Genomic DNA, 25997 nt, shown 5'->3' with positions numbered 1-25997 from the left:
AGCATTTCAACAGCTTCTTTTCCCAGGAGTTCCTTCCAAGCTGGGTGTTAGGGACAAGACTTTAGGATTTTAGACTAGCAGCAGATCTAGTTTCCATAACAACTAAAAAAATTTCTTAGATCTAGAATAGCACTTGGGTCTCTCAGCAGCTGAAGTCATCCTGCTGCTCTATTTTTGCTTCAGGTGCAGGAGGAGCTGTTGTTTGAAGCTGTAGTACAACTGAGATGTGTCAGCTGGGAAAGGAACCACAAGGCTCTGACAGTGTTGAGATTGTCAGGTGGGACAGGAAGGATGAGCAGCTTTTGTTTTGCTTTTAACCCTAGCTTCCAAGCCTAGGGTAGCAGGGGGGCACTGCTTTCACCTGAGCTGATCCCACTGTTTCCCTGTTTATCCCCACAGCCCTGTGCCCATAGAAGATGCTGAGGCATGAGATCAGGCAGTTTGTTTATTGGCAAATAAGTGCTGAAACCTATGAGCCCCACAAACACAGGTGCTCAGTGCCCTGTTACATTAGAATGGTCACGATACCTTTGGGGAAAGTGCAAAAGATCAATAAACAAGCAAAGTTAGTTCTGACATACCCAGGGGAAGGGTGTGAACAGAGCTTGGTGCATGTGAGTTTCTCTTCCATCCAGCTTGAGTGGGAAACTTGTGACACATCAAGTGGATGTCCTTTAGGTGAGCTCTAGCTAAGAGTTCATTCCAGAGTGGGCAGGCACACACACACACCTGAGCTAAATTGTCCCATCCCTCCAAGACAGCCTGGGTCATGGTGTGTGTAGGGCCAAGAACAGCTCCTTGTTGGGGGTCACAGCAGATGGGACTGTCCCTTTCTGCACTAGGATGCACCAAATCTGTTCACTGCTGACGTAGGAGGGGAAACATTCATTAAATCAGGGATTCAGGGTGGAAATAAAATCAGGCTAAAACATGCCTGGACAGACACACTGAAAGAAAAGCCAGGACAATAACACAGGGAGCAAAGCTTGTAAAAAGGCTTGTAAACTTTGCAGTCCAAGAGCAACTTCCCAGAGGAAATGCAAGCAAGATGCATGGTCCCTTGCATGGAGGTTTGAGGTTAGGCCCTGGGGTAGCAGGTTGGTCTCCACAAAGAAATCTTCCAGCTTCAGGGGACAGGGGTATGTGGGAGCCTCCAGGCCCCAGGACAGTGACTGGTCTCCCATGGGTGAGCAGGGTGGGTGGGTTTAACAGACTCCTAAATTTTAACTGCAGCCTCCTTGCCTTACGTGCCAGGACATGTCAGAGGGGTGTGTGGAACACTTCCCTGCTGGAATGCTCAGTGGTTGGAGTTGGGCAATTCTACTGCTGGAGAAGAGAGGAGGGGCAGACAGGCACTAACCCACACCAGACATGAGAAAAGTGTAACTGGTGAGCATATGCTGAGGGACACAGCTCACCCAGGGAAAGCCACTGCGAGGAACAAGACTAGGGCAGGAAAGGGAAAAAGTAATCAAGGAATCTTGTGCCATCAAGACTAACTTCAAAGCAGGCTGCACTGGTAGGTAACAAATTCAGTTTTGGGTGCCATCAGCCCATTCCCAAAACCTCACCATAACAGTTTTCCCACTTCTTTCCCACAATTCCCATATTAGCAATGGAGTGTCGGCCCTGAAGAGAGCAATGGTCTCGGATGAGGAAATCCGCATTAGAAGTGCCAGATGAGGGGTGTGTTCTGCTTGTACATTCTTCTTCCTTAACATTTAACTTAGCAGTTCCAAGTAAGTGACAGGAACTTTCCCTTTCTGGTTCCCTCTTTCCCCTATGAGCCAGTCTGGATCCATGCCTGGCAGGCTGTACACAGTGATCATCTGGGGAGAGAAGACAGCACATTAGACAGGACTTTACTCTGCAGACAGAGCCAAGAAGTTCAGTCAGATGGGGACTAAAAGAACAGTAATTCCTGAAGTTCATTTAGCAGGTGTCTGTGCCCTTTCCCTGGAGCTGTCTTTGACACAAGATCTATGGAAAACTACCCAGTGGTGTCCCTGTTGCTTTTTCATTCTCCAAAGTGACTCAAGGTACTTTTACATGTTGCTATGTCGTCCCTTCTGAATACAGAAGTTCAGTCTAGAGAACATAAAAGTTTCCAACTTGCTGGTTTATCTTGTTTTTTTAGCATGATTCGAGCAGGCCTCCAGCCAATAACTTACCCCATGGCTCTGGATAAGGCAGCTGAATTTGAGGGTCACAGTGAAGATACTGAGTACTGGAGTATATTATTTTGGGTACAATTGGGCTTCAATAAGGGCGAGTTATTTGGCTGATGCTAAATAGTAAATGGCCATGAGCACAAGCTGACTGCAACTCAGCAGATATAGGTATCCAAGTAAAGACTATTAGCTTCATGAAGCAGATTTTAGGGGCAGGAAAAGGAACCAAAGTCCTTATTGGGCACACCACGGGCTGCTGAGCAGTTATAGCCAAATCCGGCAGTCAGGAAAGCCACCAACCTCATCTGCAAGAAGTGCCAGCTCAGTGCTGTCAGCTGCTTCGTAGTCGTAGAGGACTCTGGCCCTGCGTGTCCCACTGGCAGGAGGCTTGACTTCACTGGGGTTCAGCACACCCTCTGCCACAGTGTTGGGCACCCCAACAATTGTGGGCACCACTGGAATTGTAGGCACAGCAGGGAGCGTGGCAGCAGCAACAGCTGGAGGAGAGGTAGTGGCTGCGGGAGATGCGGATTCTGCGTTGCCTACGAATGTGCCTGAAAATCTTACATAGGAGAAAAAAGCACAGCTCAGTGAGGCTCCAGCCTGAGGAACCACAATGAGCTCTTCCTTTCAGCAGCTGCTCCGCAGAGATGATGCTCAAGAGTTGCAGGCTACATAGCCAGCTGTAACATACCCACACTGCCCTTCATGTGGGGTAACACCCTCAGCTCTCAGGTGCTGAGACTGTGCAGCAGGTGACACTTGTCACCTGTTTCACCAATTTGCAGAGTACCAGACTGACATGTGGCACTGCAGAGGGGACTGGGCAGGTGCTGCTCTGCTCTGTCTGACTGGGTCCATCGTGCTGTGTCCTTGCCCTGCTCTCACAGTCTGTGTTACCCTTCTGCCTGCTAATTCTTCTGGAAAGGGATGGGCGTTGATGCTGTTCACTGGAGACTCCCAGGCTTTGCAGGCTCTCTAGAGATAGACAGTAATGGAGCTCAGGCTCAGTTATCTAAGGAGGTATAGCTCTGGCCCTGGCAGTGATCACACAGAGATCCCAGAGTCACTAAGGGGAGGAGAACCCTCAGAGCTCATCCTGGCCAATATCATACTTACATTTCTCCTTTGGAGCTGCAGGCATGGAAAAAAGAATGGAACAGGAGTGTAAGTGAGCATGTAGAGATAACAGCCCCTCCTGAGTCAGGCCTGTGCTGGTGTGACTGTACCAGACAGAACATCCCAGTCCCCTCCATGGGATGTGCAGCCAGCGGCAAGAAATATGGAATCTGGGATTTGTTACTACTGCAGCAGAGCATGCTTAGGCTCATTGCTTGCCAAAAGGAATTTGAGTCCTGTGTGATTTAACTAATTTAGAAGAAGAATGTTAAAATTCCCATGGTCATCATGTTTTGAGAGAAATGTAAAAATCCAATGGCAAAGCCTGCTCCAGATGTAGCACCACCACCACCAGTATTGGTCACCACTCTAAAATCAGAAGCTCTGTGAGGGCACTTTATAATTTCTGCCCACCATCCTAATGTGGAAGGGGGAAAGAGCCATGAGCTGAGGGTAAGGACATCAATAACTCTCAGAGAAGTAAAAGCAGTCTCTTGTCTTACCTGCCCAGTTGCTTCTGTAGATCCAGCATGAACTGGTAGCATTGAGCATAGTAATTGGTCTGAGACTCCACAAACTCGTGGAGACAGCGAAGATGATTCACCTGGAGGGAAAAGGACCATCAGCTTCACTGAGTTTGGTTGCCAGGCACAGAAACTCTTGCTGCAGCTATTGCTCCCCTGAGGTACCCCGAATTTACCACCTCTTCTACCTCTATTCCACATGCAGGACTCCATGATCCTCTTGGCAGGAGCCAAGAGTCTCTGTAGTGCCTGTCACACCCAGGTGCCCAGAACTCACGTGTGTGCTGCTGATCCCCTCCAGCAGCAGTCGGGTCACCTCTGCCTGGCGGTCGAACTCGGTCTGTGTGAGCCTCAGCTCGTGCTCTGCCTGCAAACAGGATGGGGGTTCAGGCAGCACAGGGCAGGAACCCTGTGCTGCTTCTGCAGCCCCTACCTCCACACCCCCCCTTTGGCAGCAAGACGCGTGTGCTGCTGGATCCACATGCAGCTGTGACACTGAGCAGTAGGTGCAAGAGATCCTGGGCTGGTATCCCAGAGACCTCTGGCTGTATTTCAACTTGATTCCTTCTTAATACTACACTGGATCACTGCAGGTGATGGAATGGCAGCTAAAAACTGATGCAGCAAGCAGGGAAGCTCCTATTCCCACAGGACTAGAACATGAAGATGGGGAGGCTTTGTTAATCCTGAAGTACGTGTGAAATCAGTCCCATGCCAGCTCTGGTCCCTTTAATCACCTGTTTCTGCACGTGCAGGCATAGCAATGTCACAGCCTCCCTAGGCTTCTCTCTGGAAGTGCAGTGGTTTTGTTTTTATCACCACAGAACAAAGGCTGAGGCCAGGCAACATTTACCAAACTGCTGCTGCTAATTAAATCTGCAATGGAGATGAACATCCCAATCCAACTTCTACCCAAGGGTCTCCTTTGGGGCTAGTTAGAGATTCTGAGCTCAGAGGAATTAAACACTGGTGAACAGCAGGCAGCTCCACAGCAGGCTTTGGGAATTCAGAGACAGACTCACACTGGAGACCCATTTCTCCTCCCCACCAAACATTGCATTTACACTGGGGCAGTTTCACAGTACCAGAATACCCAGGTGGATCCTGGCAAGGAGATCTGCAGAAGTGCTGGAGCAGCCGAGTGCTCTCCCCTCCTGCTGATGGAAAGGGGTGACAAGCATCCCCACCTGTTCTCTCCAGCATGCAGTATTCCTTAACACCAATGATAGTGTCCTCTTGGGATGGGTTGGTCAAAGAAGAGTGACACCCTCTCAGCTCCAGCTCACTGGAAAGAGAACCCTTTTCCCTCCTCCAGGAGTGTGCAGCTATCAGAGAGCAGCCTTCATTCCTTTTGCTGCTTTGGGAATGTCCTGACCATTCTGGCACAGGATTGACGTGTCTGGAATTGAGCCCAGAGGGCTGATCCAGCCAGGCTGAGAGTCTCAGAGCAGAGGCCACATCACTGGTGACCCCAGTGGAGACCCAGTATTCCCAGCAGGACAAGCTGGAGGTGCTGCTGGGGCCAGCACAGCTCTCATCTGGTACCAGCATTACCAGTGTAGAGCCAAGCTACAACAAATAAATGCTTTGACTGTCTTTTAATCAGATTTGTCTATTTTAAGCTGCAACTCAAGTGATCTATTTCCTTGCATCCTCTGTATCAAGGGGATTATTTAAAGGAGGAGGAATGTAACAGGAAATACCAGTGCAATGCCTTCAAAACACCAAGTGATTCTTGCTTCTGTGAGCAGAGACTCCAGTATTCAGAGCTATTTAAACTTGTGCCAGGCAGACCAGCTCCATTTGGTGCTGCCTGGGATTTGCCTCTCCCTGCCAACTCTTTATATCTTCCTATAAAGCCAGAACTGGATGGGGAGCTGGGAGGCCCCTTCCAGTCTTGTGCTTCTCCAAGACATGGAGAACTTCAGCATTTACTTACATACTTTGGTCTCTCCAAGCAGAATAGCCCAAAGAGAGAGGATAGAGGAACAGATCCTTGCATGCTCATAGCTGACTGTAGCCAGCTTGTTTGGTGAGGACTGAAGAATTTAAACAACAGGAAGAGCTGGGTCAGGAACAGCCAGCCCATTCTGCAGATGCCTTTGGAGTAACAGCAACAGGCTGCTAACATGCACAGCACACAGGAACTTCTGCCACCCTGCACTTCAGGCTTCACAGCACTGCCTGCTGGGGGTGTTCGAGGTGGGAAAGGAACAGGATCCCAGAAGGTGTGTCTGGATGTTCCATGCTGTGCTGGAGCTCCACACAGAGCTCACCTTGGTCTCAGCCCTCCATCCATCTTCATGGACAAGTAACACTTCCCTTCCAGAGCCTCCATGGATCAGAAGGGTAAATGCAGCTTGCCCAGAGAGAATCAATGCCATGAGGTTTCAAACCTCCCCCCCCCCCCCCCCTCCCCGACTGAGCTGCTCCCTGCAGCACCTGGGGCTGTGCAAAGGAAATGCTCTGACTTTGCTCCAGCTCTGTGTGGAGCCAGCTGGATGGATTAGGCCCAGGGCTACCAGAGGCACATGGAGGATCAGAGCCTTGGCCACAAGAGCAAAGCGGGTCACACCTCTGCTGGGTCACACCTCTGCTCCTGTCACACACTGCAAGGTCCTGAGCCTCCTTTTACCACACACAGACACACACCTGTATGCCACAGAAGTGTCTCCCACCAGGGACAGCCAACGGGCCCATGGCTCATCCCAAGTTGCTGTCATTGCACTGAACCACACAGAGAAATCACAGCTGAGATACAACAGCAGTGGCCCCTGATCCTTCCTGCCTGTGAGCAGGAAGGGTTCCACAGCACCCCCATCCTCTGAACACCCCCAGAAGGTTTGAGCACAATTCCAGCTGGGTACTTACTTTTTCCACCTCGTCGCTCCAAAGCTGCAGGGGCCACAGAGCAACAGGAAAGGAGATCAGTGTTGGAGACGTCGTGAAGCACTCGGCATTAACACCAACAGGCAAGGACCTCCATGGACACAGCAGGCCAACTCCAGGGACAAGCCAGCCCTTCACCCAGCAGCAGCTGCCAGATCCATGCCCCTTCCCCTCATTCCTGCACCCTTGAGTTCAGTTTCACAATGGGAGAGCAAGTCCCTGCCACCAGAGCCAGCAGCACACCAGTTCTGCTCCCTGCCAGGGCTGCTACAGCCACTGCATTCCATGGGCTCCAGGATAAAAAGGATTAACGGCAGAGCTCTCTACACAGCAAGGCTCACTTTGCTGAAGCTGCAGAGGTTGTGCTGAAGGATAGCCCTTCTTTTAGGATTGTGAAGAGGCAAGGGAGCTTTGTGAGCTCAGGCCACACAGAGGCCAGTGTTCCTCACCCACAGTCCAGAGAAATGGAATAGTCCACCCAGCCTGCACTGCCAACAGACCTGTTTAGCCACAGCAAGGAGGAAGCAGGGGCTGAACGCTGCCTCTGACCCAGGCAAAACATCACAAGATTCCTTCCTATTCTCCTTCCTACTCTCCTCATCCACAGGGGCACACCTGAGGCAGCAGAACACTGGACACCTCCAGCTGCTTGTGGGATCTGGCTTCAGGACATGAAACAGTGAACAGAAGTCACACACAGACAGCAATGGCAGAGGGAGAAAGGAGGCAGAAAAACACATTGATCCTTCCCAGAGGTCCTTGGCTTAGCCTTTGCTCAGTAGCCAACTATTGCCTCAGTCCTGTGATGTGACCCCTTGGAGCTCAACTTCACCACCCAGTGTCACCTCTGCGGGTCAGGGAAGGTCACCAGACACAGCTGAATTTACACTGGGGGCACTTGTGCTGGACATGGTGTCAGAGGGAGAGCAGGCTATGTATGGACCAGGCTCTCCCAGCTGAGCTTTGCTCACCAATGGTCCTCAGGTGGACTGTGGGAGGCTCAGGTGCAGAAAGACTTCAGCAGCCAATATAAGGAGCACCTTTAAGACCTGTTTGTACTGGGGAGGGGCTGAAGCAGGAAGATGTTTTGTCAGGCTCCTGGGTTAGCTTCCTGCTCCATGGTATGTAGCCTGACTGGCATCTCTTACTTCAGTGGAATTATTGTACTAGTCTGGGTGCTGAGGTGGGTGTTTTCTTTGACTTTTAAGGGGATGTTTTGTTATTGCTAATCAGGAAGTGGTTTGAGTAAGGCAAATTTCAGCCATATGTGGGGACACAAGCCCCTTCCCCTACTAAGAGCCCCTGTTCTGGAGGGAGGGGGTGGAAGCATGCTGTGGGAACCTGAGAAACAGATCCTGAACTCCTTCTCTAGCACAAGGTCTTTGCCAGCACATCCCCGTGGTTTTGGAGCACAATTTACTGTAGGAGCAAGGAGAAGCTCCCCTCTGATCCCAGGCCTTCCTACTCAGACACTGTGGATAGTACTTAAGCCCTGGCAGCCCCATTTAATCAGTGCAGCACCCACTGAATTCATAACCAGATTTATCTTCTGTTGCCTTTGCTGTGCCACCTCCAGATCTAACCCTGTGGTGTTCTGGGACAGTCCAACTTTGCCCAGCTCTATCCCTGGGCAAAGACTCTACATTGCTCCTTTTTGGACAGCTCAGAGAGCAGAAAAGGACAAGATCTGCTATTGTCTTCCTGCACCGCAGCTCAAGCCAGAGGAATCCTCTTTAAGATACTCAATATGTTTTTCTTGGAATCATTCCTAGGAGTACAGCACATAGCAGGGTCTGAGAGAAAGGGATATTTAGGCTGGCATAGCTCATCTACACCTTCTTACACAAAAACAAAAGGTCAGTGTGGGAGAGAGGAGAAATGGCTCCTCAGCCTCCAACTCATACAAAACAAGGATCATGCTTTTTTTTTTTTTTTTCCCCTCAGATTTAATTCCATCTGAGCCTTTCTGTTGTAGAAGGGGGGGAAAAAAATAAAAGCACTGTGTTATCCACCTCTCCAAAAAAAACAACTGTGTAATATTTAGAATTCAAATCAGAGCCTGGCTGAGGGCATGTGGTCCAGGAGAGAGCTGACCTGTTTGCTCACCTGTAAGACAAAGCTGTTACCTTGGGCATAATCAACCCCTCCCTCCAGAAAGGAGCTGAGCTCAAGAGCCAGGTGAGCAGCAGCCACTGCTCTGCACTGTCAGTGCACACTAAGAAGTAGCACAAGGACTCTGGCCTGGAAGAAAAGCAGAGCAACAGGATGAAGAGCTCCTACCTTGCTGCAGTGCCTGACCCCTTGGGATGAATGCTGGGATTTGAGAGCTTGTAGCAAAGCAGCCCTGCCTGTACAGAACCAGGGGGCAGCCTGGGCTCAGCCTGTGTTTTGCTAATTAGTGATGCAACTGTAATTCAGGTCACCCCTGCCAGTGCAGCTGGACTTCAGGTGGCCCTTCACCCACCAAGTGCAGCCTCTGAAAGAGGTTTGGAAGCCACAAGGCCTGACACTGGTCAGGCCAGCACATTTCCCACAGGCACTCCTGGTAGGAGGCCCTGCTGTGCAATCATCCAAGCTGATCAGGTCAGTGCTGGCTGCTCTCCCAGAGCCCTGCTCTCACTGTCCAGTGCCACCAGCACTAGCAGAGCCTGATGAGGGAGCACTGAACTAGGCACTGATGACCCAGGGTAGACACTTGTTGGCTAAAAACCTCACAAAATCTGTTTTCCTGTTATGCTCCTGTATGTGGTACCTGCTCCCCAGAGCAGCTTTACAATAGAGCAGAAGCAGATCAAGGTACTTTTTGGTGAGGGCTGGGCCTGTCCAGCTGAGTGTCTGGGCACTCCATGAAATGCCAATGCACATTGTACAAAGGCTTGTCTTCAGCTGTGCTTTAGCTGTGGTCTGTTCAGAGGCAGGGAAAGCCCAGTTTGTCTCCTCTGGGTCTCCTAGAGCTTAACTGCAGTCCCTTGGAACAGACCTTCCCAAGGGAAAAGCCAGAGCCACAAGCTGTCTCTGAGCTGCACTAGGAGACAGGAGAACTGGGCAGTTGCTGCAGCATCACCAGGATCAGCTTCTTCTGCAGGACTCTCATCACTGAGCCTGGGACTGATGGAAATAGTTTTCTAGGTATTGTGCAAAGCTATTTCTGATCCCAGCATTACTCTCCAAGAAGGTCAGGACAGATCCCCCTAGGAACTAACACTGATGCTGTCAGCTCAGACACTCCTCTGTCTCCAAATGGGATGGGTTTCCCATTAACCAAATCTAGCTTGTTTCCACAGTGGGTTTTTTTTTTGTTTCTGAGAAGGCTGGGCTGTCCTTTTTCATATCTGCAGATCCCACTCCCAGATTATTCTGTTAGCAGGCATCAGTGTTGTTCTGAATGCTAATTAGGAAGCAAGATGATCAGTTTTCAACATTTTAACGAGAAATGTGACATTGTGCAATGGGGAGCCATGAACACAGCATGGGAAGTAAATTGCTTGGCCACATCCACTCAGTGCAACAGAGTGGAGACACAGTAGGCTGTTCACCCACCATGGTCACATCTGGCTGTGGAACAGCTGCCAACACAATGAAACAGTAAAAAATGACCTCTGTTTGCAGAACAGACAAACCTGCACTGTTATTGACACTGGTGGCAGAGAGATTCCTCCACCTTTGCTTTCTTGATCAGCTTCAAAGCCTCTGACTCTGACACCATGGTGCAGATCAGGAAGTCACATGTATGATACTGCCACTGTACAGTTGGAACCATCCAGAAAGGCCACTCTTTGAGGTTGTTCCTCTCAATTGCTCCCTTAGCAATAAAAACACATCAGAAAATCCCCACTAGAAAGGTGGAAGAGGGCTGGCAGGGAAACTGGTTTGGAAAGCAACCGCAGCTGCAAAGGGCCAGACCCTGAGCAGGCACCCCCACAGGGGTGATGTGAATCCTGGAGGCTGAGTCAGAGGAACCCTGGGCAGCCCATGTCACATTAAAATGTTGAAAACAGCAGAGCACTAGGCCTGAGTTTAAGTGAGGTAGAGAGAGGGGCAGGAAGAGGTTGGAGAGGCAGTATCCAGGAGGAGGCAGTATCCAGGGGCAGGTGATCTTACCGCTGATGCACTGGCGGAGAGCACGTAATTACGAGGTCTGGTTTCCTGAAAGTCAGGCACAGCCTGGGGGGGAATAGAGTGTCATGTACAAGGCACTAGAGCAGTTAACAGGAGTCACTGGGTGATGGGTGGAACAAGAGACCAGTGGCTTTTTTCCTGCCTGTGCTGGGAGCTTTGCTGGGATTCTGATGAAAGGCAGGAGGGAAGTCTCCCAACATCTCAGCAGTGGCATGTGGAGGCCAGGCTTGTGCAGTCACACCTGGTACTTGAACAGCAGACACTCCTTCTGTTAGGAACTCTGCCTGTACTTCCAGCTATCAGTTCATACAGCACAATCCCAAAGGCATTCCCACCGCCTTGCAGCCAGCAGATTGCTCTTGTTGCATTAGCTCAGTCCTGGGGGCAGGACCTCCCTTCCCCTTGTCTCCTGCCTACAATCACTGTACAGGGCCTTGCCCTTAAAGTAGGAATGTTTGCCAGCACTGGAGCATCCCTTCCACAGTGCTTTGTACTGCTCCCACTCTTTCCAAGCCACGTAACAGGATCAGATCTGCTGTTTTCAAGAAGGCACATAGCTTAGCCAAGCCAGGTCTAGCCAAAGGCAGTGTAGGAGTTTTCATCCCAGAGGTCAGAAAACCTCCAAGCCACCTTCTCCACAGCTGAACTTCTGTCCTGGGGCATGAAGCACTCTGGAGATTTCCTCAATAGAAGTGTAATGGATCCAGTCCACTCCCACACAGTTATGGGCTCATTAATCACCACATAATGTGGTGCTTTCATTCAGTTCAGACCAGGCCTCCTCCTGGGATGGCCTTTGGCTGTAGCACTACCTAAAGAGACAAACCAATGAGCTGCCTGACACCAGGAATCCTCCTGGCCAGCCCTTACTGCCCAGTGGCAGCTGTCTAGGGCTGGCACAGTGCTGCTGGGTCCCAGCTCTGGCATTAATCCCCTCAGGCCCCTCGTTCTCTCTCCCAGGTTAATCTCTGCAGTCACCCAGATCCATTTATACACACTGACCCACTTTGCTGGGCCCCAAGCAGCTGGCTGGAATGAGTGACCATTGTGTCAAGAGCAATCAGGCAGTCCCAACCATTTTTTTCATACCATTTAGGAGTTTTAGGGATGGCTGGATGAAGGAATAAGGAGGAGCAATTCCTATTGCAAGTTAAATTTGAATATAGGGAGAAAAATGCACCAATGAGGTCTGAGGTCGGCAAGTAGGCTGAACTCCTCCCTGTGGGAAGAAAGGATGTTTCACAGAAATAGCTGCTTATGCTTTTTGTTTTTTGAAGATCCAGAGCAACTGAAGAAACCTCTCCTCCCATTCCTTGGTTTCCAGGGAGTCCCAAAACTAGTCACAGCACATGGGATGAAGGAGGCACGCTTCTCTTGTACTTCTGTGCATGGAGAAGTTGTATTTGCAAGCAGTGGTCAAAAGGGACCCACCTCCATCCCCCTTCCACTCTGGTAATGGGGAAAAGGGGCAGAACAGCAGCACAACCAGATCATCCTGCCTGTCATTGTCTCTGGGCCACCCTTCCAGAGAGGGACTCGCCACCCAACCCCACCTCCTCCTGCCTGCAGCTGGAGGAGCCCAAGGGAGTCTTCAGGGAAGCCCCTGCCTTTCTTGAGCACTGCTTGCAGGCAATGTGGATGGACCTAAGGGATGCTCCAGAGGGGCTGCAGGCAGGTCTCTGAAACCCCCATCCTTCTGGAGCACCTTCCCCAGGCAACCACAGTCCTGATCACGCTCAGAACATGCTGCAGGGCCAGTCCCAATGGGACAAAGGAGATACAAATTTTCCTTTTTAAAAATGGGAAAGAGACAATGAGAGGTGTTAAAGGAAAAAAAAAAAATCACAGCACTGTTAGCACAGTCAATACTCACATCTCCCTCACACTGAGCAAATTACAAAGAAACAAAACAAAAAGGTTAGTAAGCAAAACAGCATCAACGGGAAGGACAAAGCACAGAGTCTGTGGGAAATGCACAAGCCCAGGTGCTCCACAGCAGCTCACGGGTCTGGGCAGCAGCACTCCAGGGGCATCAGGAGACACAAGCTGTGGGAACACGAATTTGCACTACAGAGGGGAAGAGCAGCAAGAGAGAGGTGAGCTGGGATACTTCAGCTTGGATGGGGAGGTGTGACACAGGACTCCAGGTATGTTACAGGGAATGCTGTGATCTAGACAAGGTGTTGAGAGCAGAGGAGCAGCTCTCCCCAGTGCTGGGAACTTCTGCCTTGTCATCCAGCAGTCAGGGAGGCACTCAGAGCCCAGGCACCCCACCTTTAAGCTGATCTGGGTAAGAGATGGTCCCCATAGCAGCAGCTGAAATTTGCTCTGCTGCTGTGGTCGGTGTTTCAGCCACTCTGCTACTTTGAGGCTTGGCTTGGGGAGGACACCCTGGAAAGCCTGGATTGGCTCTGCACCTGCCTGGGGCACCCCAAAAGTTCCAGTGGAAAACAAAGTTTCTCTTTTTCAGCTGCAGGGGAGTCCCTAAACCAGGGGGGTGTGTGCAGGTGAGAGGACTTGGGATCACCTCCTGTAGGAAGCAAGGTAAAGGGTGTGGAAAGGGAGGAAGTACAGGATGTATCTGAATTCCTGCTCTGATCTGAGCTTACACATAAAGCAATGGCCACCAGTTCCCCTGAGATTGGGGGCACTGTCCCCTCCAGAAGGGGAAGGAGAATGGGGGATTCCTGAAGTTACTTTCAGAGGATCTGACTGAGTAGAGGAGGCTGTTTTAAAAGGGCAGCTACTTCTGTTCACAGCTGTCCTGTGTAGGTCTGAGCACTCTGCCAGACCTGCTGATGGAGGCTGCTGAGCTTAGCACAGCTTCCCCATCTGCCATGGACGTAACTGGAGCTGGAGGAAAGGGAAAACACCTGGGAACTGGCTGTGCAGGGAGAGACAAGGCTAGAGACTCGGCTGGCAGATGGTTAGAAATGGGCTCATAGCAGGACTGCTGGGTTGGTATCCCAGTGCATCCCAGAGACTGACTGACAAGGACAGTCTGATTCTGACTTGCACACATTTGCCAGTTGAGCTCCTGGCCCCAAGGCAAAAGCAGAACTTGGCAGGTCCAACAGCCAGAGCTCTATGGGATGAAAACCAGCTCCAACCAGGCCCTCCAGGGAACTCATCAGTGCCCAGTGTGATGAGTTCCCCAAAGCCAGAGGGCAAGACAAGCCTGTAACTACTAGAGCACCATGAAGTGAGCAGAGAGGCTCAGGAACAGACCTGTAGCCAGTGTGACCCTGGGCACCCCTTACAGGCTCCCACAGCACTCCTGCCTGGGAGCTGGAAAAATCCTAACTAGTCTGACAGGCTGAGACTGCTGCAGAGTTCCAGCCTTTCCTCTGTGCATTTCCCAACTCAGCTCTCTCTTGGCTTGGTTTAAGATCCCCTGTGAAAATTAGCAAGTCCTCAGAAGATGCAGCCTTTTAGTGACTAGCACAACTCATCCAGCAACCCTGATCAGGCAGGAGGCAGGAGCCTGGGTCAAGTGCAAGTTTCCAGACTCCAGAAGCTCAGAAGTGTTTGCTTCAACAATTCCCCCAAAGGTGGACACCTCAGAAACAAGCACATGGCTCTTGCTCCTAGTTCCATCCCAGATGAGGAATTCCCCCACCCATTTTTGAACACATGAACCAAGCCCTGTGGCCAGAAGGATGGGGAGGGAAATGAGGGGAGGAGTTACCGCTGCTTTTGCCTCGGCTGCTTTGGCCTTCTTCAACCTGGCTTTGCAGGCATCCAGATCCAGGCGTCGGTTCTGCAGGATCCTCCGCTCTTTCTGGAAGGGACAGGACATGGCTCAGACATTGCTTAGAAGCAGGGTTGAGGAGAGGATGTGGTATCACCTAGGAATCAAATCTATTTCTTTATTAAAACATGCCAGGGAGACAGAACCAGTTGCTATACTCGCCTCCTTAGCAAGAGTTTTGGGGTTGGTTTCCAGGGATACAGGATAACCTCCTGGAAACAGGGCAGCCTGTGATGGGTGGTGCCCACAAGCTGCAGGAGTGGGGAAATTATTTACTTTCCTCAGGCACATCATCTGGCAACCCTTCTCTATCAGAGGGGGAGCCTGTGCAGATCTAGGATTGGTACCCCCTCATCCTTGCATTCTTCAAGGGGAGAGGTATGGAGTTATCTTTTACCATAGGGAAAGAAAAGGGGTTTTCTTAGCCGTTTCCCTTTCCTCCTGCCCTCCTTGTCTCCAGGGATGTGACAAGCTCCCCCTTCCCTGCTACCACACTCACAGAGATGGTTCTCCAATCCCCTTCCAGGAAGTTGCGCAGTGGGGTCAGGAAGTTGATGGAGGCAGAGCGGATGAATTCCCGTTCTGCTGCACCCAAGCGCCTCTGAGTCTCTCCAACTTTTATCAAAGTCTTTCCTGCAACAACAGGAACCTTCAGCTCCAGAGAAACCAATTAACACGTGTTGGCTTCAGCCAACTCACCCAGAGCTTCCACACTGCTATGGTGGAGGCACAGGCACACCAGCACCTGGCCTGGGCAAGGTGACCGTGCCTGTCCCACACCAGCTCCAGCCCTGCCCACTCTGTTGTTGGCTTGAGGCGTCTTTTCACTGCTCCCAGGGCAGCTCTGATCTTATCTATCTGCTGAGGCATTTATGCCACTGATACATTTTACTGCTCTACCTGCTTGCGCAGACTGATCCTTCTTTGCCTCATAAAACAGAGGCACAGGAAGGGAGCAGCAAATTAAAAAGCACCAGAGCAGAAAACATGAGTTGATGAGGCAGTGTTGGCTATAGATGCAGTTACAGCTGCTCTGGATGTAACAGGACTCACTATTGAACAGGTATTGATTTGGAGAGCAGGAACAAAGCTCACGGCAGGGGCAAGGACAGCTGGAAGTGAAGGCTATGTCTCTGTGCAGGTCTGCTGCTTAAAGAAGCCCAAAATTCCCCCAGGAAGGGACAATTGTGAGGATTGAAGAGCAGAAAGATGCTCTATGTGGTCAGGAAGGAGCCTGCTGCACATATCTCAATGCAAAACAGTATTAGGGGTATTCTCTTGGGAAGGGATGGATTTCAAGGACATCTCCATAAGCCTGGCTGACTTACCATAAGGTGTCCCTGGCCCAAAGTCACTGGCTGCCTCTGTCATGTACTGCGCCAGCAGCTCCCCGTTGGTGACCCGGGAAGGCACCTTCCGGTCAAGCTTCTCATACAGGAATTCTTCTACTCTGGCACCTGGAATGGGGACACCACGGGGGCTCAAAGAGGGCCCCTGAACTGGGATTCATGATAGCCCACCCCATGCAGTCCTCAGTGATGCACTGGACAGCAGGCACCAGTGCCGGGAGCAGGTGGCCCTGGCCTGGGCTGTCAGGTGTTCTCAGCTACACAGGGAAGGACAGGCCCTGCAGAGACATTTCTCCCAAGCCCCACAAACTCTGCAGGGCTCTCTGCCAGAGGCCACTCTTTCAGCACAGAGCTGCAAGCAACATTTGTCCTTCAAGCCTTAGGTAAAGCTGGACTTACTCGGGTTTGGCTGTAGCAGAACTTCAGTCTGACGCAAGATCTTCTCTGTCCAGTTCTTTGTGCAGTCTGCCCTGGCCAGAAGGTTTTCAAAGTGGGCATCAAGTTCAGTCTTCTCGGCCTGGCCCAGCTTTTCTTCAGTAAACTGCAGGAAGAAGGCAGTCAATTAGGTCTGTTCTTCCAAAGCAAATTTACAGTGTGTTAAAGAGCTAATAAGGGACAGTGAAGCTGCTTTTGTCTTGTGCTTTTACCTTAGAATAGAGCTAAAAACCCTTTAAGGTGTTATTCTTTTTTCCTAGGCACCTTTCGGGTGAAGAGGGCAATTTTTTTTGCCCAGGAGTAGAACAAGCATTGGGCTAAAAATAAGTTTGAGAAGTGTTCCAGAATAAATAACTTCTAATAAGGTCTAGTACAAAAATATTCCAGTTGTGAGGGATCTATTTAAATATACACATGGCTTCCACTGGAGAACAACAGACATTCTTTACATGAGGTAAGGTGCTAAATCCCTTTTCTCTCCTGCTGACTAAATATGTGTCCTACAAACCCAAGGGTTTGGGAATGCCTCTATCACATGCAGTCAGGAGACTCAAACTCAGGATTTAGATAAAACCACTTCCAGCAAGTGACTCTTCTTCTGGGACATACCCTGAAGCATGGAATTGAATTATAATACTGCCCAACTCTTCTCAGCACTCAGATTCATACTGGCAATGGACAATCCCTCTCTCTGCAATTCCTTTTAAATTTAAAATTAGCAGCAGGGACAATTAAGCCATGCAAGTCTCCTCTGTTTTCATACTGGCAGTGACATCTGACCAAGTTTGTCAGTTTGGGGATGCACTCAGATGGCCTGGACAACCCTCTATTGCTTCCTTGAGGGATTTCTGAGAGAAGAGCCCATTTCCTCTTGTCCCATCCCATTTCCCACTTGCTCCTTTCAGTGCAGCTGGCCAACTTCAGTGTAGGCACAATTCTCTGCTCTTGGCAGAACCAGCATCTTGTTGGATGATACTAAAAGACCCTTTGGACAGCTCTGCCATCTGGGATCCTACAGAGGCTCCAGTTGTCCCTCAACCCTTGTTAATGGTCTCTGATGCCACTGTTGAGTCATTAGGACGTGGTACTGTGCAATACTGGCACAGCCAGATGTCAAAGATTAAAGCCTGGTTAAGGCTCTGAGATGAAATGCAGCTCCTGTCTGATCTACCACTGGTACCTTCTCCTCTCTGCTACCCTACACCAGAGCTCAGCTCTAGCTGGGCCAAGATGTCCCTTCCATGGGGTCTTGGTCTGGTGTCTGCTGCCCTTCCTGAAAGGCTTCCTGGCCAGCTCTTTGCTTTCCATCCAGCCCAGTGCTGGGACCAAAGTGAGAGAAGGAGAGCCCAGAGCGGGGGCAAACAGCCCTTGGAGTCCTGTTACAGATGTCTGAGATACACAGGTCCTGCAGGTATGTTTACACAGTGACCTGTCTGGCAGGGCTCAAGCTCCAGCCAGGAGAGTGCTTTGCCAGATGTGGGTGGTGACAGATCCTCAGCTGCAGGGACAGGGATCATGTTGCTGGTCCCTCTGCACCAGCATCCCCTGGTGATTGGCATGTAACTTTACCTAGGTCCCCTGGCCATTGCTGGACACGGGTAAAAGCAGATTCAAGGTGAGAGGGTGTTTGTATTATTTTGGTCTGTGATTTCTTTAGGGCTCACACATGGCTCTCAGTGGCTGAGGCTGCTTTCCTCTGTCACTGCTGGGAGCCCAGGGCTGTTTTCAGACTCTGCCAGGCTGGGCTGAGTCACTGCCATGCAGCAAACTGGGGCTTCCCAGGTATTTGGCACAAATTCTTGAGTCATCTGTTAAGATCTTTCTTAAACAAGCCAAGACTCTTTGATGCAAAGATAAGTCTCTCTCGCCCCCCTTTCCCAGACAGCATTTTGAGACCTCAGCTCACTTTCAAGTCCAGTTCTTTTTCCTGCAGTTTAGGTTTATCCTGCACCAGCATCTGCCCTGGAGCTGTCAAACCTAAACCCAGTTTCTTATCAGCTGAATTGAGTCAACTTCATACAGCATTGCTGCAGTGCCAGATCACTGCTGAAGCCCTCCAGCATCTCCACAGTGCCACTGTCCTCAACCACTGCAGCTCTGGGGTCCCTTGCTTTATTAGCAAGTGGTATCTTTGGCATCACTGTCCTCTGTGGCTGTTTTGTGTAACTCAGTGCAGGGGTCACAGCTCAGCACTTGCCCAAACTCAGAAACTCAATGTTATCTCAAGTCAGGCACTAAAGCTGTTTGTCTTGCTGAGGGCAGCACCAGCATCAGGGCAAGCCTGGGGGCTATGCCAGGAGGGGAGGATGGGCAGGAACTCAGTCACAGCCCCTGGTTCCAAAGGGTCAGGCCAGAAAACAATCTCTTATTCAGGCTTTCTTTCAAGGCTGGGAAGGAGGGCATGAAGCAAGTGCAAGGCATAGGAGGCTGTGACTCCACTGACACTGAATTCCCTCAGTGTCTCCCTGACCCCTGCCCAGGAGTTGGATGTGCTGAACCCAGGCCAGGCACGGCCAGGGTGGTTGGTGCCTCACTGCAGGAGCTGCCCTGGGTGTTATCCCTGCCCAGTGCTACTTCCTCCTCCTCCCTGTGCACAGAGAGCCACTGATCCAGCTCAATTTGACCACTAAAGTGACTTTCTGGACCCATCAGAGAACCCCAGCAGTAGTGGGGATATGCCATGAAGTGCAAGGAGAGCAGGACCACCTGCAGCAGGATCAGCCTGCCGTGAGATCAGATGAAGCTTCTCCTGGAAGCACAGGAGATTACAGGTAAGTTACACTGACCTATGAGCTGGCTCCTGTTTTTGTCTGGTGCAAGTCAAGTCTGAGATTTTAGGTGGCAACAGGCCTCAGCTGCTGGTTCCTTCTTACTTGGCTGCCCAGTGAAAAGAAGGGTAGAAGAACAACAGTTTATGAAATCTAGCTACTCAAGCACTTCAGGCAGAACTCCCTTGTAATGGATTTCTATTCCTGAGAATCTGTTTTCATAACACAGAAATTTGATTGAAAAGATTTCACTGTGACACCAAGAGATGCAAGAGAAATGAACTGATCATACCTTCAAGCCTCCTGACTGTAAAAAGACAGATTTTTATATCTTGCTGCTCCCAGACTAGAAGCATTGTGTTCTACAACAGACTGCCACAAATGGGAGTGATACTCGATTTTGTCAAGTTGATTTACAGATTTGGTGCAGCTCCCCAGGGAGAGAGACAGGTGTGGCAGAGCACAGGCAATTGCAGTGCTGATAAGAACTTCCAACTCCTCCATCCTGCTGTGGCAAAACTACTCCCATTTGTTTTCTAGAACCTGAAGACTGGGTCAACAGCCCTGAACCAATTCCCACATCTGCATCCTAGGATCATAAACCAGTGCTGAGAGGCTGTTCCCCTGCAGGAAACATCCTTGCAGCTGACCCACAGCAGGTGCTTAATAATGCAGGGCAGCCTTTAGTCAGCACCACTCTCACTCTCCAGGAAGAGCAGAGTTGTGCTGCATTCCAGGACATCAATAATTCAGCCAAAGGTTGGGTTTCCTCTGTGAGGCTTGGCTGGCCAGCAGGAACAAGAGATGCTTTATCGGGGCCCAGGTGGGCTAACAGGGTGACCCAGCAGGAAAGCAGCACTTGGGCTACAGGCCCAAAAGGAGCATGGGTGTGCTGGACTGCAGTTAGGGCAGCTTCCCTAAGCACTTCCTCAGCCTAAACTTGGGCAAAAGCCCCTTTCCCCAGGAGACGTGGCAGACACACATCTGGGATGTCAGGAGGGTCAGCAAGTACTGCTGACCTGGAGGGGCCCCCCTGAACTGCACGTACAGATCAGACAAGCTGGGCCTGTGACTAAAGGACATCAGAGTTAGGCTTTAAAACAGCTCATGCTGGAAGCATGAGCACCTTCCTCTCCTTAAAAGTCAGGGGAATAAAATCCCAGTATAATAAAGGCCTAGGCTTGCATGCTGTGATCTCTGACAGGGTGGCTGCAGCCCCCTTGCAGAGGATCTGGTGGCACAATTCAGGCCTTTGTGCCACTTGAGGGGTCCCCATTTTATCCAACTGGATGTTACTTATGACTTTCCACTTTACATTACAAAGCTCAAACAAGGGCCAGGAGGTTTAAATCAGAAATAGTCTCCTATACCTGCTAGTAGATTTAGACTGTTGGGTTTTTTCAAAGCCTCCAAATAGCTCAAAATGCCTAAAACACAGTAACATTTGCTCTTTTGGTGATCAAAAGCAAAACACACTCAGCTGAACAATCTGTTTCCCTCTTTGCATAGGGTTTCAGTAGGAAAGAAGCCACAACCACTCAGCATCTGAAAACTACCTGATTTTCAGCAGCTCTGGACCAGATAGAGTCTGCTCCAAGTATTTGGTCACCAGGAATCAGGAAAGCCAGGCTGGGAGCCAAGTGAAACTGTGCTAGAGGACAGAAGGAAGCCATTTACAGGGACAGCTTGGTTAACTCATGAGCATGGCATTTAGGAGAGGAAAAACATTGTGGTGGTGGATTGACCTTGGCTGGATATGAGGTGCCACCAGGTCTATCATTCCCCTCCTAGGCAGAACAGGAGGGTTGAAGATAAGATGGAAAAACCTCATAGTTCAAGATAAAGGCAATTTAATGAAGAAAAAGTTGTGTGTGGAAGCAAAGGAAACCAAAATATTTTCTTGTCTTCTTCCCATCTGCAAGTGATATGTGACCCCTTCCTGGAAAGCTGGGCCTCAGTACATGTCATGGTTACTCCAAAAGACAAATGTGCTCTATAATAATGTCTCACCTCCTCCTCTCTTAGGTTTTATTGCTGAGCAATGTCCTCTGGTATGGAATATCCCCTTGGGCAGCTTGGGTCAGCTGTCCTGGCTGGGTCCCTACCAAAACCTTGTCCTTTCCTTGGGTCACCTTCTGGTCTCAACTTTTAGAGTGTGAACACTAAGGTCAGCAAGCAGAAGGTTAATTTTATCTGCTAATGATAAAAGTCTATTTTATCACCAGAGTTCAGGGAGCTGGGGGAGTCTGTCTGTCTGCAGGGGCTTCAGGATAGACTAAGTCAGCCTCTAGCTGTTTTAATAATGACATTAGGGGAGGATAAGCACCCAAAAGCTGTATTCAACCCTTGGGCATTTTCACCCAGACCGTGTTTACATCAGAACTGACAAAAGACAGACACCTACAGTTATTTCCAGACCTCCCTGAAAGAGCCTGGCTTGCAGCCTATCTACAACTGAGACATCAATGTGTGTCCACACAGCTTCCACTGGCCAAGGTTTGGGATCAAACTCGCCTACTGATAACTGGAAGGTGCATCTGATCAAAGAGAGAGGCCCTTCTTCAAGTGAAGATGAAGAGTGACCCATCAGGAGTCTGCCTGCAGGTGCTGCATCCCCTCAGAGAGTACTGATCTGATGGCTGCAACTGGTAGTGCAAGTGTCAATGCAGGTGAGTGCTGAATCCTACACAAGCTCTACATAGCCTTGCAATGCCCAAGCCTAGAAGCTCGTTCCCCACTCAGTGAAGAAGAGCTGTCCACTGCTTTCCTACCCAAACTTTACTGTCCACTCTGCTTTTCTGGAGGAGTCCTGTGACTGAAGCCTGAACAAGGGAGGGCCACGTAAAGGAAGCAGTGGGTTTGAGCTGTTTTGATTGGGGCTTTTTGGTCATGAGGAGCCTAGTCCAAAATCATTCTTCTAGCACCTACACTGGGTTGTATTTGACAGGTTTCAAAACACCTTCTGCCCTGATTCAGCCCAGAGGTATTGTGCTGACCATGCCCTGTCTCCTTTCCCCCGGCTGAGCCCTAGTTCCAGTTCAAGTCAAGCTCCTCTGTGTTGGTCAGGCAGTTCTGCCAGACAGCAGGAGCTGATGCTGTCTGAGTGGAACAGCACAATGGCCAGTCCATTTATCTCCCAGTCGCTGCAGTTCCAGTAAAACATCACTTTGTTAAATGCCTGGAGCTGGAGGAAACATCTCCAAATGCTACAGAAAGCAGCTTTTTCTAGATACTTATTCCCAGCCTAGAAGATCTGCAGTGCTAAAGGGTGCTACAAACCCAGCCCTTACAGCCCACAGCAGACCTCAGCTGTCAGTGGTGGCTCTGGGGGAAGATGGGTCAGGGCTCACCCACACCAGGGCTCTGCAAGCACCCAAAAAAGGCTGAATTCCCCCAGCAGTTACCCCTCATGAGGTGGTTTTCACCCTCAGATATCTCTTTCCTTCCAATTCCCCCTCCTTACACACCTGCTTGCTGTCCACAAGTGCCAGTGTTCATTTGGTTTCAATAAATTACTACTGTAATTAGGCATATGAATATTCATGTACAAGATAGAGTAGATGTAGCAGGCAGAAGCCACAATTTATAAACGCCTCCTTGCTCTGGAATCACTGTGTGCAGACACTGTTCCCAGGCCTGTCTCCTTCCTACGCCTTGGAGCTAAAAAACACTTATCAGAGACTTACAATAAAGCTTCTAAACATAAGATTTCTTTCCAGCATTTCTTTTGCATCCAAGGTCATTTACATGTGAACGGCATCTTTAGGCTTTCCATCTGCTCCTTATTCTGCACCTGTAGTTAATATTTGCCTTTTTCATAACATATGACTCACTGGCACAGTTACAGAGGGTGATATCTGCTTACAGGAGACCAGTCCTCAACAGAGCCAGAATTACTCCACTGCACAGAAGGTCTGGAACGAGGCAGCTCTGCTGTTTGTTTACCAGCCCCCACACAATAGGCAGAGCAAGAAGCCCAGTCCCAGAGTCACCAGCTGGACTTCACTTCCCAGGCAGGATCCCAACCAGTTCTGACCTGCCTCTCTCCCCTTCTGGCCAAACAAGAGCAGTTTTTTAGTCATTATACCCAAGAAATTAATACACTCAGCAGCCCCATCTCACCACTTGCTGCATGTCTGCTGCTCGTGTGTACCCAAATTTCTTCACAGCTCCAGGTGGGGTTACTTCATCCTCAGAAGCTCCTGACCTCAAGTTTGTGAATATCAGAGTACTTTGAGTTGGAAGACCCACAAGGATCACTGAAGTACAGCTCCTGGCCCTGCACAAAAACAGCTCCAAGAATCCCCCTCCTGTACCCAAGAATGTTGTCCAAACACTTCCTGAGCTCGACAGACGTGACCACTGCCCTGGGGAGCATTTTCAGTGCCCCACCACTCTCTGGGGGAGAACCTTTTCTTGTTTCCAATCTAAACCCCCCGACTTAGCTCCTGCCCTTTGCTCTCGTGGTCCGGATGCCTCAGCAGCCCCGTGAGACCCGATCTGGTCGCTCTCAGCAGCTCCTTCCCAGCCTCAAAACGTCCCCGTGTTTTCCCAGGGCCTGGGATCTCCTGCTCCTCCCTAGGGCTGAAGTCCAGAGCAGGTGCAGGGCACCTCCATCACCAGTCCCCAGCGACAGGGACCATCCCACAGAATCCCAGAGGACTGGGGTTGGAAGGGATCCCTGGAGATCATCACGTCCAAGCCCCCTGCTAGGGCAGGGTCACCTGGAGCAGGAACGCGTGCAGGTGGGTCTGGAATGTCTCTAGAGTGGGAGACTCCACGTCCTCCCCTGGCAGCTATTCCAGATCTCTGCACCCGTTCCCGGTGGGTATGGACAAAGCAGCCGCACGCCAGATCACACAGCTTTGTTTCTTTAAGGTCAACAAACATCCCCCGCACTGCCCTCCCCATTCCGAGCACCATCCCCGGGGCTCTTCCCCCGGACCTCCCCCGGCAGTCCCGAGCGGCCGCCGGGGGCGATGCTCCAGAGGTGATGCATCTGCGGGTGATGCTCCGGGGGCTGCGGCTCACACAGATGGAACCACCCAGCTCCGATCTCCCTCTCCAGCCTCCCCGGGGCCGAGCAAACCCCCCCCCCCCCCCCCCCCGGCTCCGCCGGGGCCTGGACCCGCGGATCCCCCGCGCCTCCCGCCCCGCGGCCTCCGGCCGGTGCCGCTGCCCCGCCTCACCTGCATGGCGCGGGAGAAGAAGACCCCCGCGTCCGATGCCAGTTTCTTCACGTTGAACTCCATGGCGACCCCAAAGCCACCCCGGCTGCACCGCGCCCCCGCTGTCACCGCGCCCGCCGCACCGACGCCTTTTATAGCACCGGGTGACGCCCGCTCCGCGCGTCTTAAAAGGGCAACGACTTCCTACAGAACCCGCGCGCCCCGGTAGCGCTTCGGCGGGCGAGGGTGTGGGCGGCGGGCGCTGCTCCTTTAAGCACGGCGGTGGCCGCGGGGGAGCTGTCAGCGGCGGCCAATAGGAACTCACGCCGCGCTCCCCGCCCCTTCCCTTCCCGCTCCACAGCGCTCGCCGCCGCACCCCTGAGCAGGGCGCGTTCCGATTGGCGCGGCGGCGGGCGGTTCTCCGCTCTGATTGGTTGGAATGGAAATGGGGCGGAGTCTAGGCGTGGCCCCGCCCCCAGCGGGGTGGGCTGCGGCGCGGGGGAAGGAGACGCTGCCCTTCCGCGGCCATGGCGCGCGGCGCGGGGAGAGGGCGCCGAGCGGGGCCGCGCGCCCCCCCCGCCGCGGTGAGTGGTTCCGCCCGCGCCCGCTCGCGGGGGCCGGGCTCGCCGGGCCGCACCATCGCGAGTGGGGGGGGGCAGAGGGGAGCGCCGAGCCGGGGACCCCCGGCTGAAGCCGCTCATGGGGGTGGGAGGCGCGGAGGGTGCGGGCTCTCCGGGTGCGGGTGCGGCGGGCATGTCCCGAGGGTGAATGAAGGCAGGGGCCTGCGGATGCAGCAGGGGTGCGAGGCATCCGAGGGCGCAGGGGGGATGCTCAGGGATACGGGGGATGTCGGGGGTGCGGGAGCCTTTTCTGCAGGGCCCAGCGTGCTGCAGTGCAGGTGCGGGGTTCCCGTGGGACGCTCCCCGCCCGGCCGGTGAGGTTGAATGCCTGGTACCCACGGCGGGCAGGTCTGGGGGGAGATGCCCGCACAGAGGGGCTGCCTTGGTACCTGGGTGCCTGTACTCCCTATCCCGGTACGGTAACCCCAGGCTGCTTTCTGTGCCCGAAATTGCTTGCACTTTGCTCTCGTCACCTCTTGCTGCGGCCAGGCCCTTGTGTTTAACCTTGTGGTTAAACAGCCCATGTCCGGTGCCCGGTCCCTGCGGGCTCCCGCTGCCCGGAGAACATTCCGTAGGGTGCTCCGGGGCAGTGGGTGCGGGGCAGGGCTTTGTCACACATCAGGGTCACACATCAGTGCCTTCTGTCGCTCTGTCCATGATGTGAGCGCGTCCCCCCTGCCCAGCCCCGCTGCAGCATTGAAACCTCCTGGGCAAACCCCCTTTGGTTGGTGGCTCTTGAGCAGGGCTGTGATGCACAGAAAACTGTATGGAAGCAGAGTTTTGGCAACTAAAATGTGTGTATATTCATTTGGGATAATTTGGACTTTTTTTGTATGGGGATTGCAAACAAAATCCCTCCAACCATGTGCAGCCAGGTCTGGTACATGTAGAAATCTCTGGGAGCTGTCAAATCCCAGGATGCTGCTGCTTTAGAGCAGTTTGGGGATCTCTCCCCGTGGTTGGTAGGACAAGCAAAGGAATGGTTGCAGCTGGTGAGAAGATATTTTATATTCGCTGCTCCAAGTGACCTGGTGCGTGTTCTGCGAAGTGCAGGGAAGAGCAGGATGTGTGTTCCCCTTACTCA

The 25997-nt window shown here is 51.7% G+C and overlaps 1 protein-coding gene across 3 annotated transcripts; it reads right to left on the bottom strand.

Annotated features, from left to right (window-relative positions):
* Positions 1 to 480: 480 nt before the first annotated feature.
* On the bottom strand, positions 481 to 24401 carry SH3GLB2 (SH3 domain containing GRB2 like, endophilin B2). Of its 3 annotated transcripts, XM_062505419.1 has the most exons (13): positions 24315 to 24401; positions 16322 to 16463; positions 15902 to 16030; positions 15073 to 15206; positions 14511 to 14603; positions 12696 to 12707; positions 10805 to 10867; positions 6686 to 6709; positions 4092 to 4181; positions 3794 to 3894; positions 3291 to 3305; positions 2472 to 2733; positions 481 to 1829 (listed from the first exon to the last, which is right to left on the bottom strand). In XM_062505419.1, the coding sequence occupies exons 1-13, from the start codon at positions 24375 to 24377 to the stop codon at positions 1722 to 1724; spliced, it is 1236 nt and encodes a 411-aa protein (XP_062361403.1). In that variant the 5' UTR covers positions 24378 to 24401; the 3' UTR covers positions 481 to 1721. The 3 variants fall into 3 exon arrangements, with proteins under 3 accessions (XP_062361403.1, XP_062361402.1, XP_062361405.1); XM_062505418.1 differs by lacking the exons at positions 3291 to 3305; positions 12696 to 12707; XM_062505421.1 differs by lacking the exons at positions 10805 to 10867; positions 12696 to 12707.
* Positions 24402 to 25997: the final 1596 nt, after the last annotated feature.

The sequence above is a fragment of the Cinclus cinclus genome, chromosome 19, assembly GCF_963662255.1.
Source record: "Cinclus cinclus chromosome 19, bCinCin1.1, whole genome shotgun sequence".
Classification (NCBI taxonomy): domain Eukaryota; kingdom Metazoa; phylum Chordata; class Aves; order Passeriformes; family Cinclidae; genus Cinclus; species Cinclus cinclus.
This window is presented reverse-complemented; position numbering and strand designations above follow the sequence as displayed.

Bases quoted from the DNA above. Each gene is read 5' to 3' on its own strand.
- SH3GLB2 (XM_062505419.1), bottom strand. From the start codon at position 24,377: ATGGAGTTCAACGTGAAGAAACTGGCATCGGACGCGGGGGTCTTCTTC. The intron at 15,207-15,901 runs GTAAGTCAGCCA...CTGTTGTTGCAG, and splicing joins TGGGCCAGGGACACCTTATG to GAAAGACTTTGATAAAAGTT. The intron at 1,830-2,471 runs GTTGGTGGCTTT...TTCTCTCCCCAG, and splicing joins TGGCACTTCTTGCAGATGAG to ATGATCACTGTGTACAGCCT.